Genomic DNA, 17,177 nt, shown 5'->3' with positions numbered 1-17,177 from the left:
AATAACACAAATGTGACATCGAAACCACATGCATATGAAGAATTGTAGCCCTATGACTGTGTGGTAAAAGTGTCAGGCTATGGCACTGCTGGCATGTAGAAGCCAGAATTGCGCTACATCAAGTTTTGGTTGTGGGATACATCGGTGATGCAACCTTCCTGAGCTACATCAGACTTGACCATTCATCCAGAAATGTAATATTGTCTACAATAATAGCATGACCAGGAAAATTACATTGATTATTTTATATTGATGGAAAATGTTCAAGGCATTTCCTGTCAGTGTTTATGGTGACTTTAGAAAAACTGAAAAATTATCATGCTTACATCCAAATAAACTAGCAAATGCAGACAACAGTAATGTGACAGAATTCAAAATTTTCATTCATGAGATACTTGGGTTTATTTAGCAAGCTGATGACAACTTAAATACCAGCAACATTAGATATGGGTTGAATGTTTTCATTGTTTGAAATCAAGCCTTAATTTGTTTGTCAAAATGGCTAATAGGTCTCTTTCAGAATTTTGTCATCATTTTTGCCAATTTAAAAACAAACAAGTCATCGTTGATGACACAGTCCCCACTTGTTAATGGGTACTTTGATTACAGGTCCTCAGAGAGGATAGAGTCCTCTTCATTAGGTCTGTGATAAAAATACTTTTGAATAAATTCGCTTGATACATGTCTGAGCTGAAGTTCAGGACATGAAAAAATCGTAATAAAATGGCCACATGGCGGCCTTATTGGATCGTATCACAAAACAAATCATGTGCATATGTATGACACAGGTCAATGTCCTTGTACCAACTTTGAATAAAATCGGTTGAGATATGCCTGAGTTATGGCTCTGTACATGAAAAAAATTGAAAAAAAATGGCCGTAAGGCAGCCATATTGGATTGCATCACAAAACAAATTGGTGTGCATATCTATGTCATCGGTATATGTCCTTGTACCAACTTTGAATAAAATCGGTTGAGATATGCCTGAGTTATGGCTCTGTACATGAAAAAAATTGAAAAAAAATGGCCGTAAGGCAGCCATATTGGATTGCATCACAAAACAAATTGGTGTGCATATCTATGTCATCGGTATATGTCCTTGTACCAACTTTGAATAAAATCGGTTGAAACATGCCTGAGTAATGGCTCTATACATGAAAAAATCGTAATAAAATGGCCACAAGACAGCCATATTGGATCGTACCACAAAATAAATCGACATGCATCTGTATGACATATGATGAAGTAATCCTTGTGACAAGTTTGAATGAAATCGCTCCAGGTATCTCTGCGATGTCTGCGTGAACGGACGGACGCACGCACGCACGCACGCACGGACATGATGTATAAGTCCCCCCAGATGGTGTCTGTGGGGACTAAAACCATCTGCACAAAGTTTCATCAAATTTGGTACAGTTGTACCAGAAACAGCGCTCTAATCTTGAATTATGCAAATTAGACCTAATTATGCATGCCACACCAATATAAATAGACCTGCATATGTATGCCATAGTGTCGTATCCTTGTACCAAGTTTAAAAAGAATTGGCACAGGAATATCTCAGATATCTGCATTCATGAGCCCCTGTGCATAGACACAGTATTAATATTACTTTCATCCTGGAACCCCTGTGGATCATACCTGGGGACCCTGTGGATGGATATCAAATACAGGAAAGAAAACGGCCGTCACACAGCCATTTATGATCGAATCATTACAAAATTGGCGTGCATATATATGTGATAAGGATTAATATAGGTACCAACTTTCAATGCAATCGCGCCCGGCATCTCTGAGAAATTTACGTGAACGAACATACAGTCGTAAAATATAGGAAACAAAATGGCCGCTACGCAGCCATTTTAGACCAGATCAAAATAAAAATCAATGTGCATATGTATAACATATAGAGTAATCTATGTACCAAGTTTGAATGGAATTGCTCTTAGAATCACTGAGAAATTTGCGTGAACATACGCACCGACATCAAATACAGGAAACAAAATGGCTGCCAGACGGCCATTTTGAATCGGATCGTAAAACAAATCGACGTGCATATGTATGGCATAGATGATAATCCTTGTACCAAGTTTGAATCAAATCGCTCCAGGCGTCTCTGAGATATCTGCGTGAACGGACGCACGCACGCACGCACGGACGCACACACGGACGCACGCACGCACGCACGCACGGACATGACCAAACCTATAAGTCCCCCCGGACGGTGTCCGTGGGGACTAACAAATACAATAATTCACTTTGTATATAAATAAATAGGGCTAACTAAAATCTTATTAGGCTTTAATTTCAACATAAAAATAGACAGTATAGGGCTGGGAATAATATTGCCAAACAAACACCTGCTAAGACTTGCAGTGTAAATTATCAACTACATACAAATGATAAGTTGGCCTACAAAAGCCACCACAACTTCATCTTGTTGCAATCAACTCAAAAGTTTTCATCATTGATTTGGTATATATTTAGCCGATCTACAAGACTTCTTTGAAGTTGACCAATGGTAACAGTATATACATATTGACTGGCCATGAGGGTAACAGCATACGTTTGTAGGGCAAGGGCCGTAAAGTTGCCCCAAAACAATGTTTCCGCCTTGTGAAACAGACTACTCTTGGTCCTGAAGGAATATAAATGAATGCTGTCACACAAACATGGCCAGTAAATGTGAGTTTTGTAACATAAGGAATTTGGCAACGATGACGAAGAATTCTGCACAGAAAAAATAGCTTTGAATAACTTAGCCAATGGAATAAAAATACCATCAAGGACAGTGTGCTCACATTCGGTTTGAATTGGTCCATTCAAGAAATATTTAAACTAGAAAACAAGAATGACAAAAGCAAATCAGGTCTGCAACTTAGGTACTGGAGGTAATCTTTCGGAACATGCATATCAACTTCTATAGCAATGGGACAAGCAGATCCTACATACATAAGCAAATGTCAACAAAAAAATTAGCCAGAGAAGCTTGACAAAAAGAAAAGGTTGGAAGAGTGGGGAAAAAATAAAGAGTAGGAAAAAAATGTACAAGGGATCTGATAAAAAGTAATGCTACCTCATCAATCTTCTAGACCCTACCCCCTCCTGAATATCAAATGTTCCATCCCTTTGTTGATCATGTTTACATAAGGCCAGATGGCAGGAAATATATTTACAACCTTGGGGATTTTTTAATTAATGCTATGAGTGCTATCATTTGAATGTAAACAGCACTTAAATTAGTTACAGATAGTGAAATGCATTCCACTGTGGGGGTGATTATGACATCTGGAATTATCCTGGATCCAAATTTCTCATCAGTTCTTGCGTGTCTTACATAGAAATGTTGCACAAAATTGATCCACAATGAAAAAATTTATCTCAGCTTTGTTTTCTGGATCAAATTTTCCTACAAATTGATACCAAATATGACAAAATTACGTTCACAGCCTTTGAAACTGTCTCACAACATATCCTGGGTTGGTGTAGGTCATTTAAGGTCACAAACTGCGAAAATTACCTAAAATATTAAAAATTTGGGGGCTTCCCAACACTATGAGCAGAAAATTTATCTAATAACATCCCTCGGGACTTTAGTACCAAATTAAAAAGCTATCAGACAAGTAATTTTGAGAACAAGTTTTCTTGACCGAAAATGACAAAATTGTCTTAAAAATAACGTATCTAACTATTGTCATCCCTGGACATCTGTACACCAAATATAAAAGCTGTCTGTCCAGGGGCTTTAAAAAGAAAATATTTTTTAAGGTTTTTTGACCAAAAATGACAAAAATTGCCCCGAAACTGTAATTTTTCCAATTTGGTCGTAATTTTAACAAATTAGAAGGGTAACACTCTCGCAAACATCCAACCCAAATTTGTCAGAAACTGGGCTGGCGGTTTCAGAGAAGAATGAGGAAAATAACCAAAAAATTCAGAAAAAATACAAAATTCAAGATATCTTCACAATATACATAAAACTGTATAAGGTCTACTTAAGGCATTTGCATATTAATTTTCAAAGCAATCAAAACAGTGGTTGTTGAGTTTGTGATATTTGACCATGATCACTTTTTAAGCTCATTTGCATAATTTGGGCACTGCAAACTTCATTTGAACAAAATCCCATCTATACCCCAGGATACATCCACAGACCACATACCGCGCTAAAAAGAGCAGCTGTTTGTGAGTTTTTGAAGTTGACGGACATACTGTACGTACGTACACACATACATACATACACACATACATAGAGACGCCATTGACTTCAGCTTAAATGATAATCTCACATTGGTATAACCAAATGTGAGCTAGAAATCATGTGACTGCTCTCATTAATAATCATAGTATGAATTTTGACCTGTTGTTACACACCTCAGTTGAAAATATCCCAGATAAAATAGAAATGAGAGAATAAAACATTTTAAATCTTATACCTTACAGCATGACTCAACATAAAAACTTTCAGCTTCAAAGTTTTTTGGCCATTGACACAACAGTGATTGCTTTGTTCAAAAATCCAATCTACTTACTTGAATATTTTTTCAATCATACTGGAAGTGACTTGCCGGGGTCCAGTTCCATGAAATTTGGTAATTTCTTCAGTTTCCGGTGAATAAGCATACAATGCACGGAACTGACATCCTGAATCACGGAATAGGATCAGAAAATGCTTGGCATCTGCTTTGGCTAATTCCTAGAAGGAAGAAATAGTGAATTTAATCTTCAAAACTTGAAAAATTCCATCAAGGACAGTGTGCTCACATTCGGTTTGAATTGGTCCATTCGAGAAATATTTAAACCACGAAAAACAAGAATGACAAAAGCAAATAAGGTCTCCACTTAGGTACTGGAGGTCATCTTTAGGAACATGCATATCAACTTCTATAGCAATGGGACAAGCAGATCCTAAATACATAAGCAAATGTCAACAACAAAAAATAGACAGAGAAGGTTTGATAAAAAGAAAAGGTGGGAGTGGGTAAAAAAATGTACAAGGGATCTGGTAAAAAGCAATGCTACCTCATCAATCTTCTAGACCTTACCCCCTCCTGAATATCAAATGTTCCATCCCTTGGTATTACATAACGCCAGGAAATGTATTTACAACCTTGGGAAGTTTTTAATTAATGCGATGAGTGTTATCATTCTAATGTAAACAGCACTTAAGTTAGTTACAGATGGTGAAATGCCTTCCACTGTGGGCGGTGATTACAACATCTGGAATTATCCTGGATCCAAATTGAATAATCCTGGATCCAAATTTGTCATTAGTTCTTGTATGTCTTACATAGAAAAGTTGCAAAAATTGGTCCGCAATGAGAAAATTCACCTCAGCTTTGTTTTCTGGATCAAATTTTCCTACAATTTGATACCCAATATGACAAAATTATGTTCACAGTCTTCAAAACTGTCTCACAACATATCCTGGGTTGTTGTAGGTCATTTAAGGTCACAAACTGAGAAAATTACCTAAAATATACAAATTTGGGGGTTTCCCAACACTTTGAGCAGAAAATTTATCTAATAACATCCCTCGGGACTTTATACCAAATTACAAAGCTATCAAACAAGTAATTTTGAGAACAAGTTTTTTGGACCAAAAATGACAATATTGTCTTAAAAATACAAATTGTATATTTCAGGACAATTTCCACATATCTAACTATTGTCATCTCTGTACGTCTGTGTACCAAATATAAAAGCTGTCTGTCCAGGGGTTTTAAAAAGAAAATACTGTATAAGATTTTTTGACCGAAAATGACAAAATTGCTCCAAAATGGTAATTTTCCCAATTTTGTCATAATTTCAACAATTAGAAGAGTAACACCCTTGCAAAGATCTAACCCAAATTTGAGAGCGATTGGGCTGGCGGTTTCAGAGAAGAAGAATTTTTACTGAAAATGAGAAAAATCACCATAAAATTCAGTAAAAATACAAAATAAGGATATCTTCACAATATTCATAAAACTGTATAAGGTTCACCTAAGGTACTTGCACACAAATTTTCAAAGTAATCAAAACAGCGGTTCTCGAGATATTAATTCTTGACCATTTTCACCTTTTGTAAGCTCATTTGCATAATTTTGGCAATGCAGACTTCATTTGAACAAAATCCCATCTATACCCCAGGATGCATCCACACATCAAATACAAAGCTGAAATGTGTAGCGGTTTGCGTGTTTTTGATGTTGACGGACATACTGTACGTACATACATACATACATACATACATACATACATACATACATACATACATACACACATACATACAGACGCCATCAACTTCAGCTTATATGATAAACTCACATTGGTATAACCAAATGTGAGCTAAAACTGATCAATTTATTTGTGGACTATGTTCATGTTCTGCATTTACTTCAAGTTGGGTTGTTCTTGAATATAACATTGATAACGTGATGAACACTGCTGTGATGAGAGTATTATAATGAAGTAATTTTTGTCTGGTAAGCAGTAAATATATCTGATGGGATAGAGTACAGTAGGTTAGGATGAAAAGAGTTTTTAGGTTGTACATTGGTACAGATTATGGTATTTTTGTACTGCAACTCTTTCAGATGGGTGTCTGCAAGTTAATCCATCTTTATCCTTAACCAGTTTCACTGTAATACATAATTAGCAATAACATCTACCAACTTCATCAATATCCACCGTAATGGTATGTTCCATAACTAGTGACTGTATCATGTTCTGAATTCGTATGACCAATTCCAAGTACCTTACTGAGAAAATGAATTGGTTCAAGCTTGATGTATAAACTGAGATGTTCTCCACTCACCTGAAGTATCTTGTCTTTCATACCCTTATTAACAGCTCCAGGTAACACACAGTGTGCTATAGCATTTGTTATCAAATGCCGATTAGACTTGGTAGTTGGTTTCACAAACAACTTAGGTCCTACAAAAACACAAAAATTGGCAATGTTCCTTGAAACATGTAATACATTTCTAGTAACATTAACATGCAATATTTATTTACGTTGTTATTGTATACAGCAATCTACAGTCTGTTCCCAAAAAACGCTCTTTATTCATCATGCATATATGGTCTTCAACCAAATATCTGAGCGGTGATTAAAGCAATAGATAAAGATTTATCAGTGCATTGACACAGCTAATGATAATTTTTTTTGCTAACATGCACACAGTGTATGTCAGGTTTTGCATCAACATGCACTTGTTTCCTGCTGCCTGTAAAGTGACCAGATCACAGATTATCAACAACAAATGCTAATTCATGCTCCCCATCACCTCACACAAATTCCAACTTTTGCATTCTTGGATTGTATGGTTATATTTGGGTCTTCTGCATGTTTTACTTTGTTTGCACTTAAATTCAACTGCAAAGGCCATGGGCGGATTCATAGGTATCCAGTCTGTGTGTACTGAGGGACTTTGTCATTGACATTGTCAGTAGATTTATTTTAAATTTTCAGCAAAACATTACAAAGGTGAAAATTTGAAGGTCAAAATGACCACAAGCAAGATGATTTACCATGTTCTGGTAAAGATCAGAATATATGCTGTAACATATACATGATGCACAGTGTACACATTTGTATGGAAATCTACATGCACCATCGACATGCAGAGAGCAGCACGCACCTAGGTATTTTAAGTCCGAAATGAACAGTAAACATGGGTAATTATGGCAAGAGAGAGCCTAGTGATGCCGGGGAAGAACTGTAGACTCGAGTAAATAGAAAGATCAACAACTGTCCTTTCATAATATAAATGGACTGCCAGCTGTAATTATGATATCATACGGCTTAAAACTTAAATTACCATATTAGGGAAATATTACTATTGTAGTACAATTGGATCACAACGGTTAGATACTTAAATTGTACACTGACAATACTGACAAAGGTAACATCAACAAAGGTGACAGACACAATCTGGAGAAAGTGTTCACAACATCAACAAAGGTAGGGTGGTATAAATACACTGATACCTTGGTGACTATAGATAGTCTAGATACCATGGCAACAGAATTCAAAACAGCTTAGAAAGAGACAACTAGCTATGGTTACAAACTGATGATAACCATAACAAACTGATGAATACAATAAGAGACTGATGACAGCTGAAGACAGACATCAGAGTACATTAAGACTAATGACAAACCAGTATACTCAGCAAAGACATTGACGTGTTGTTGTTGTGTTGCACCATTAGCAGTTACAAGGGAAGGCGTAGATGATGAAGTGGAAGCACTATTACCATCTGTACTGGTTACTGACAGTGAAGGTGGAGACGATGTATTCAAACCTTTATCAAGTGGAACATTTAATGTACTGCCTCCACCTGCTATGGTTAAGATATAGAATGTGAGAGAATTAGTATTGCGTAGTTGAAGAAAATTACAATTTACATAGCAGTCATTGAATGTATTGATAATAGCTTGTGTTGGGTTCAAACTTTACTGCATTGGTCATCATACATCTAGTGCTATTGTATGTTTGATGGTTGTGCAATAAACCAGATATTGATGTTTCAGTGAAAAAATTTGATGTTCAGTGAATACTGTACGCTTCATAAAAATGACCCAACACGATTCAGGGCCCAACTTGCTTATGCATCTCTATTCTTTCAAGACATTTTATGGCAACATCATTCATACACTTCATTTAAAGGAAAGTCTCTCAAATCAAATTACTTTCCAATCAAAATTTTATTCTGAGATTTCTATTGTAGAACTTTATTATCAGATTAGTTGAAAATTTTGACTGAGGCAATTTGAATTGGTCACATTTCTCACTGTTCCCTATACTAAATTATTTTAACTATTCTGGTTCTGAATAATTGGAAGCTTTGTCAATCTAGTTTACACTTTATTTCAAATTATGTTGGCAAATGATTTACGTTTGGACAATTCAATGTGCAATTGGTAAGAGGCAAGTCCTAGTTGACTTGAAAGATGTCAAATTTCTTTATTCAGATAAGAAGATTAATGGTTGATGAATGAGAAAAAAAAGGTAAAATGTTCATATGTGTGCAAGAAGGCCCACCCATTCTGAGTGACACCTGAACACAGTAGCCTGCATAATATAGAATAGGATTTCTATCATGAATTTTAGTAGACTGTTCTGGATTTGTGAGCTTAATTCATTATTTGACATTATGGTCATACTCAGTTGACCAGTGTCAGTAGTATGAAATTCTAGTTATACCAAGTTGACCAATATCAGTAGCAGAACACTATAGTCATACTAAGTTGACCAATGTTAGTAGCAGAACATTATAGTCATACTAAGTTGCCCAGTGTTAGTACAACAGATGAAATATGACATCACTGTGATGTTAGAGAAAGTTAGTAAACATAAATACATGAAGAGAAGCAAGGAAGAGCTGACATGTACATGTATGTACAAATCTGTAATACATCAAAACCATCACATAGACTTTCCTTCAGGTCATGACTTCTATGATACTGATGTTTTTTAACTACTTGACATTGTAGCAATACCAGATGATTTGGAGTTATAGACACTGACAAAAATGAGAACTAGAGAGAGTTGCAGAATACCTTGTGATGCTTGTGATGTTTGTGAGGCCAGTGATTCTCCACTTCCAAGTTCATCATCAATATGTTGACTCAGAACTCTTGACTTAGGTCTTGGTTTTCTTGGTTTTCTCTCTTTCTCTTTCACTTCACCATCTTGTTCCTGTTCTTGTTGTTGTTGTTTCTTCTTCAGATATTGTTGTTTGATATTTTCTCTCCGTATCCTTTCTTCTTCTTTCTTTTTTTCTAATTCTTCTTGTTTTTTCCTGGAAGAGATGTGCATACATTCTGTATAAACACAGCCTGTACAAGCATGACTGGCAGAAGAAACATTTACAATAACAATGGGGCATTATTGTCACAAAATGGAAATCATCAATGGCCATGCTCAGTTAATCTCTATATGACCTCAAAGATTTCTGACTTCTCATAGATGTGAGGAAGTCTGACAATCATTGAAAACCATCATTAATGGCTTTTCCAGCTAACAATAGCTTTCCCACCAAAACAATTATCCCTCATAAATCCATATTCATCTACTTGCTATTGACACAACTCTTCACACATGTTGAATACATCAACAAAATCAGCAAACACTTTGAATACTGAAACTTCAGTTCATATATCATTATAAACTGCAGACTGGAATACACAGTCTAATAATCCCACTTTTCTGTCATACTTCAAATCAACATTTTTTCCAATGTTCAGTGACTGCACAAACATACCTTTGCTGTTCTCTTTTCTTCTCCAATTCTACTTCTCTCAAAGCTTTCTTAGCTCTTTCCTCTTCCTGTCGTTTTAATCTGCTTCGTAAAAAGTGTTCTTTTTTCTTGGCAGCACTATTATCTGAAGTCTAAAAGAGAACACACCACCATCACTTTGATTCCTCTTTTGAAGAAATACTCTAATTCTCACATTTCTCAGAAACATTTCTTTGTGCCTGTATCTGTACAAACCATGACACAATTCTATATATTTACACAACCAAAGAGTTGTATTATCATAATGTTAAATACCATTAACGACAGCTAATAGCATATTACAATTACGACAGAATTGGTAGCATTAACCATAAACCATACAGGGGTCTATACAGTAACCATAATATTATGTGATTGTCACAAATATCAAACTGGTCAAAGCAAACATCAACACTGGTCAAAGCAAAAATATGCTTGTCATAGCAATTATCACACTGGTCACAGCAATTATACACTGGTCACAGCAATTTTCACACTGGTCACAGCAATTATCACACTGGTCACAGTAAATAGATGTTTGTCACAGCATATATCAAACTGACCACAGCAACTATCAGATTGTCAAAGCAAACATAACACTGGTCACTTCAAACATTACACTGGTCACAGCAAACACTAAAGTGGTCACAGCAAACATTACACTGGTCACAGCTAACATTACACTGGTCACAGTAAAAATCAGACAAGTCACACTGAACAGAAACTACATCAATATTAGACTTCATAACTCACCGTTTCCTGACCAACTATAAATCCAAGTACTTTGCTGTCATCAGCATTCTCATCATTACTTGTTGTTTCTTTCACTGGCGTTACTTCTTTTATTTCTGACACAACAGTCTTCTCTGGAGACAATATTTTCACTGTAGTTGGTTTGGGTGTTTCTGGTTTGATATCCTTCACGTCTATTGGGACTGTCTCTACTTCCTTTGTCTCTTTCTTCAATGGTGTAATTGGAATTCTTTCAACTGGTGCTGGTTTCACAGTTTCAACTGGGAGTACTTTTTGCTGAGGGACTGCAGGCTTTGAAGGTTGCACCTGTTGCAGTTCTTGTTGCTGGGTCACAGGCAGTTGTGTTGCTGTTTGTTGTTGCACAGATGGTGGTAAGAATTCTTGAGGTGCCACACCTTGTGGCATTGATGACTGGTAGGGTCTTGGATGTTGTTGTTGTTGTTGTTGAACTGGTTGAAGTACAGTTGCAGTAACTGATGATGACGATGCTGGTTGTTGTGCTACTGCTGCAGATGGTACTGATGAAGTCTGATCTAATGTAAATGGTATGGGACTTGCAGGTTGATTAGTCTGTGAATATCCACTTACAGCTTGACTAGCAATGTTAGCTTGTGTTACACCAGTGACAGATGGAGTTTTATTAGTAAATGGAGAGTAAGCAAAGTTAGAAGGAGTAGATGTTGAAGGAGATACAGAGAAAGATGGTGAGTAGTTACTACGCGGATCTACAGGAGAATCATATTTCGTTGCTTGCTGATATTTGTTTGATGGTATGCTTGGTGTTGATGTAGCCTGGTATCGATTAGGTAAAACACTTGGAGTGATTGATGGGGGAAATTTAGGTGAAGGAGGTGGTTGAAATTTACTTGGAGTGACACTAGGTTGTTGGTATCTATCAGAAGTCTCTGTATAAGTATTCATAGGCTGATGTGGAGTTCTGCTGCCGGATAGGTTTGGTGTTGATGACCATTGAGTGCCATAGTTACTGGGTTTAGACGCTGTCTGATCTGTTGCCCAACTTTTTCTGCTGGTTGTACCAGCCCCAGGTGGCGTTGTGGACTGTAAGAAAAACCCAGCAGACCCTCCTCTTTGGTCATCCTCGGATTGGTTTAACCAGAATTCTTGCCTTTGTTGTTGTTGAGGTCTTGCAGATGGAGATTCTGGTCTTGTGACCTTCATCTGTTCTTGCTGTTGAGATAATCTCAGTTGCTCTTGCTGTTGAGACAGTCGCAGTAATTCTCCTTGAAGTTGAGTTAAATTAGCATTGATTTTTTCTAAATTTGTATTGTATTCATCCCTTGGTTGTTGTTGTTGTTGTTGTTGTTGTTGTTGTTGTCTTGGCGCCGTTTTATCTCTACTATCTATCTCAGTAGGTGTGCCAGCTGTATCCTTTTTACCCAGGACCTGTAAGAATGCAGCTTTTCCCATTCTCTGTCTGTGTTTGGATCTTGATCTTTCCATCAGTTTTTTATCAGCTTCGATAAGTCTCCTCTTCTCTTCTAGCTTCATTCTAATCTGCATCAGCTCACTAGTGACAGGTGCAACTGTACTAGATTCTGCCTTGCTACCTAGATGGTTAGTAGGGTGATGATGTTGCGTGTGTTCAACCCACGTAGTCATGTTAGTATGATTTAATGTTGTATTAGCAGAGTTATCATCTGTTAAAACAACATTATTTAGCAAGTGAGTTGTCCTGTTGTCATCCTGATGTATGTGATTAGTGTGTGTAAAGTTGTCATTAGCCACACTGCATGCTGTGTGAGGCACTTTGCCTTCAGTATCAATGCCCTGATGATGTGATTGCTGAATGTACGGTTCATCATAAGACTGCATCTGTTGTTGTCTTTGCATAGCATGTCCAAACTGTCTCAAGAAAACTTTCTTGGTGTCTTCTCTATCTGTCTGGTCATTGTGTAATTTATGTAGCTCTCTGTCTCTGTCACTGGATGTCTCAGTGTTAACTGTAAATTGTCTACCTGATCCATCGACAGACAGCTTTGTCTCTGGCTGAAGTGCTGCATTACGCTGACCGTAATGAACGCTGCTCCTTCCTTCATACCCTGGTGGGGGAGTTTCCTGTAAATGCTCTGGCTTGGGGTTTCCATGGTGACTACCATGCTGGAATTCTCCGGATACGATCGGAATGCCCGCAGCAATAGCACCTTCTGCTGTCAAATGTTTCTCAGAAATAGTGTAGCTGCTGGTCACAGTGGGTGTTACTGATTCTGTTGGAGAAGTGTCAATGAAGAAAGCTTCCCCATGTTTTGCCTTGGATCTGCTTGGTTGAGCTTCAGCAATGATAGAGTCAGGAATACTATCCGGTGAACTATCACAGATTGAATCTGCATCAGTTCTATCACACAATTCACCATTTTTATTTAATCTTTCAAAACTTGGTGTTTTTTTCTGAAGAATCTCACCTCTTTCTTCTCCTTTCTTGGTAATTTGCATATTTTCCTTCCTTGGCTTGGTAGCTGCTGGTAAAAGTTTACTTTTTTCGGTAGTTTTCAATGGATTTGGGGTTGCCATGGGAGAATGTGGTGTTGCCATGGGTGATACAGATGATGTAATACTTTGTAATTCCAATTCTGTGTCATATCATCATCAGCTGTGCTATCCATGCTGACATTAGCCAATAGACTGCTACATTTGCTATCATCACTTCTCATCAAATCACTAACTCCAACACCGTTATTCTCTTTATCACCCTTCCTGAAAAACAAATACAAAAACAAGATTTCAGTGAAAATCTCTCAAAAATATCACTTACCAGTACCTAAAACTACCATATTACTTTAAGTACCTACATCACGAATATTTCACCAAGGAGATTTGACTATGGTCTGATTTTTCAAAACCAAATTCTGTTTTCTTCCTTACTGCACAGTTTTAGAATCTTTTATGAAACTCAATATCAAGGTTCTATACCCATTTTCCCATGTCATAATTCACTGTCATTAACATTCTCTGATTGTTGGAGACCAAGCTAAATATAAACAATTTCAACATCCTGAATATCATATCAATACTCATCATGTCTCCATGATATAGTACATACCTCTAACAAATTTAGAAATGGTTCATTCAAAAATTCACAGCTCAAAGACGACCAACTTCTAATAATCCAAGAATTCATAAGAATTCATAAGAATTCTTCTTATTTTCATGGAAAACTTTACATAATTTTCAAATTACCTAGGTTGAATTCAAAATCTGATATGAACATATACCAAATGCACATTTTTGATATTTTGTAACAATTTTAGGTAGCTTTCTGGATACCATGTTTGCAGTAAAGAAAAACGATCTTTATGACTCATTTCATATCTTGACTGCTTTAAAACCAGTTCACCTATGATATGATATTTTGCAAATTGATCTGAAATGGCAGGGTAAATACTCAAAAGTTGAACTTAGCACATCTCACTACAGAATCACATTACATGTCTACTGCAGAATCACATCACCTTCTAGAGTAGAATCATATCTAATTGCAGAATCACATTAGATGTTCACTGCAGAATCACATCACACATTTCACTGCAGATTCACAGTAAATATCTACTGCAGAATCATATTACATGTAAGAGTGTAAGCACTTCTACATTCAGAACAAAATCTGAAACTGTAATATTCAAAAAATTCAATCATTTACAACAAGAAAAGAAAGAGTTGTAAATGCAGTGCACTGAACAGCCAATTATCATAGGAAATATGTTGCAGTCAATATGACTTGTTTGTTGGGATTGCTATGGATACATGTCACCTGTGTAAATGCAACTACTCTTGTCCAGCAAATCAAACTCTAAGTAAGTCATATTCAGATTGTTGAATGAAGAAAATAATTATAAACATGAAATATTAGAAAAGATAAACAACAAAAGATACACCACACCTGAGAACATGCACACATATAGGATAATTGCTGCCAATAGTTAGATCCTATGTGTTACAGAGAACATAATACAGTTCTGTGAGATCAAAACTTTCAAGGCTTTGCTCATAAAATGATAGATACTATTTTAGAACAATGTGTCTGCTCAATCTACTTAATTGTAACTGCACTACATGTTATGTTAACCTAGTTAGTACAAATTGAGAAAGTACAATTATGACCTAGGTATCACCAGATACACAGGCTAAAGAAGTACCGTAAGTTCACTGTTTGATAGGTTGAGGAGTTTCAATACGTAGATATCCAATTAACGCTGTTATTTGACTGACAGGAATCGCTAACATAGGAAGTCAGCTTTGTGTTAGGTTAATTTTCATACTGTTCTAAATATCAAAGTGGACAATCCACATCACATGCATGGTGCTGGAAAAGAAATACATGCACTTCTTGTGGTATATTGGATGTAAAGTTAGAAAACTTGTATAAAGATCACTGTTGACAGTGTTATAAATGATTTATATTGCAGTATTTGTAATCATGCTACTATTCACCTAGTTACCTACCCCATGTACATGGCAGAATCAGAGACCTCTGGCCATGCTATCGTAGAATTTTTGACATTCATATTTTCCAAAGAATTAAATCTTCTGAGTTGTTTAGTTTGTTGCTCTTGATCCATGTGAACGCTATGTCTGTGATGTCTAGGGACATGTCTACGTGGTAACAAGGGTTGACTGACCATATCAACAAAGGAAAAACAACAACACAAAACAGAAAATACAGTCAATTTAAAGAAAATATGTCATGCATTCAGCAGGAAAAATGAAAAACTGTTACAAATGAACATTAAATTTATTCTTTTGCAAAATTAATGGATGATACCTATATATTTACTGAAATGCATCATTACACACTTCAGGTCAGGTTACAATAAGTAACAAACTACACAATCCTTCTATCACTAGTATGACCATTCACGATTGCCATCTATTGATTACCAACTTTTGCTTTTATAATATGTAAAATGATTCTTGCAGTTCAGGTTATGTTCATATTTTTTTGTAATGATTTGTATTTCAGAGACTAAACTTGGTTTTATGATCCATGCTGCTTGTCATTTTTGTATTACATCACTATGAGTTCAGTGATGACATAACCTTTGTGACTTGAAATAAAACATTACCACTATATTCAGCAGTTAATAATTTGCATTATTTTTAATATTTGAGTTGATTTATCAAACCAAAACTTCAGATTTTTGGTGAGCAACAGATATGGAACACACAGCTAGCACATATGATTCAAATGACTACACGATTTGTAAATATGATGACACATTGTGAATGAAAACAAGCATGTACATAGTGTGTCACTGAATGTTTCCAGCATGAAATATATTTTTGTTTACTCTTGCCGATATTAGTAAGTCTAGACTCATGAATGATGCCTGCATTTTGATGACAATGAATTTTTATATGAATTAATAAGATGACTGGATTTTATTGACATCTACATCTAGTGGCAAACTAATGATAATTCTGAATGTGTGTTTACTGATCATGTCAGTTTACTAATAAAGATACCCCATCACCTTCCATGAAATGTTGTTATTTACATTCTACACATATTTGTTTTTGAGATTAACAATATATCGGTAATACTTATGGCTCTGTTAAATGCTCTACAACGCTTTGCCTAACATAACAATCACAAGAGCTATGGCACACACAACTTTAGACAGTAGATTTTAAACTTTAGAATTCTGACAATTAACACACTAAAAATGTAGAAATAACATCAGCATCAAATGCTCTTATTGACCTGTGCAAATACACTACACCTGCTAGGCAAATGTGATCTCTATCGGGCAGCTAACATTTATAAATCCGTATTTATCACTTCCTATGTCTTTGTTGAAGTTCAATATACTGCAAATTTATCATGGATTTTTAAGTATACCTTTGAAATAATTCTGCTCAGTAATCCTACAGTGTTTTTGATTAATGGGATAAGTACAGTCTAAATGTTAAAGATTCCCTATTCAGTCAACTGATTCAAAACTTATCTGTGTTCTCAAACTTGGCAATACTTGTAATGCTTAAACTGTCATTTCACAATGTACAGGTCATGTCATTATGCACATGAAATGCATGACATCACAGACATGTATCAAAATCTGTCATTTCTGACAGGTTTATGCTGCTTCTCTGAGAAAGGTTTCCTGACTACAGCAATATGTAATGCAACATTTTGTACAAAA

The 17,177-nt window shown here is 36.0% G+C and overlaps 1 protein-coding gene across 1 annotated transcript in view; it reads right to left on the bottom strand.

The window, feature by feature from the left end:
• The window catches only part of LOC139116224 (calmodulin-regulated spectrin-associated protein 2-like), a 43,728-nt gene that overhangs the window by 1,962 nt on the left and 24,589 nt on the right, over positions 1 to 17,177 (bottom strand). Inside the window, 8 exon segments of the mRNA XM_070678807.1 lie at positions 4,534 to 4,697; positions 6,801 to 6,919; positions 8,149 to 8,331; positions 9,551 to 9,792; positions 10,255 to 10,382; positions 11,023 to 13,536; positions 13,539 to 13,734; positions 15,481 to 15,651. Of these exon segments, the coding sequence (XP_070534908.1) occupies positions 4,534 to 4,697; positions 6,801 to 6,919; positions 8,149 to 8,331; positions 9,551 to 9,792; positions 10,255 to 10,382; positions 11,023 to 13,536; positions 13,539 to 13,734; positions 15,481 to 15,651 (3,717 nt within the window).

The sequence above is a fragment of the Ptychodera flava genome, chromosome 17 (assembly GCF_041260155.1).
Source record: "Ptychodera flava strain L36383 chromosome 17, AS_Pfla_20210202, whole genome shotgun sequence".
Taxonomy (NCBI): Eukaryota; Metazoa; Hemichordata; class Enteropneusta; family Ptychoderidae; genus Ptychodera; species Ptychodera flava.
Note: the sequence above shows the minus strand (reverse complement) of the source record. Positions and strands in the feature narration are given on the sequence as shown.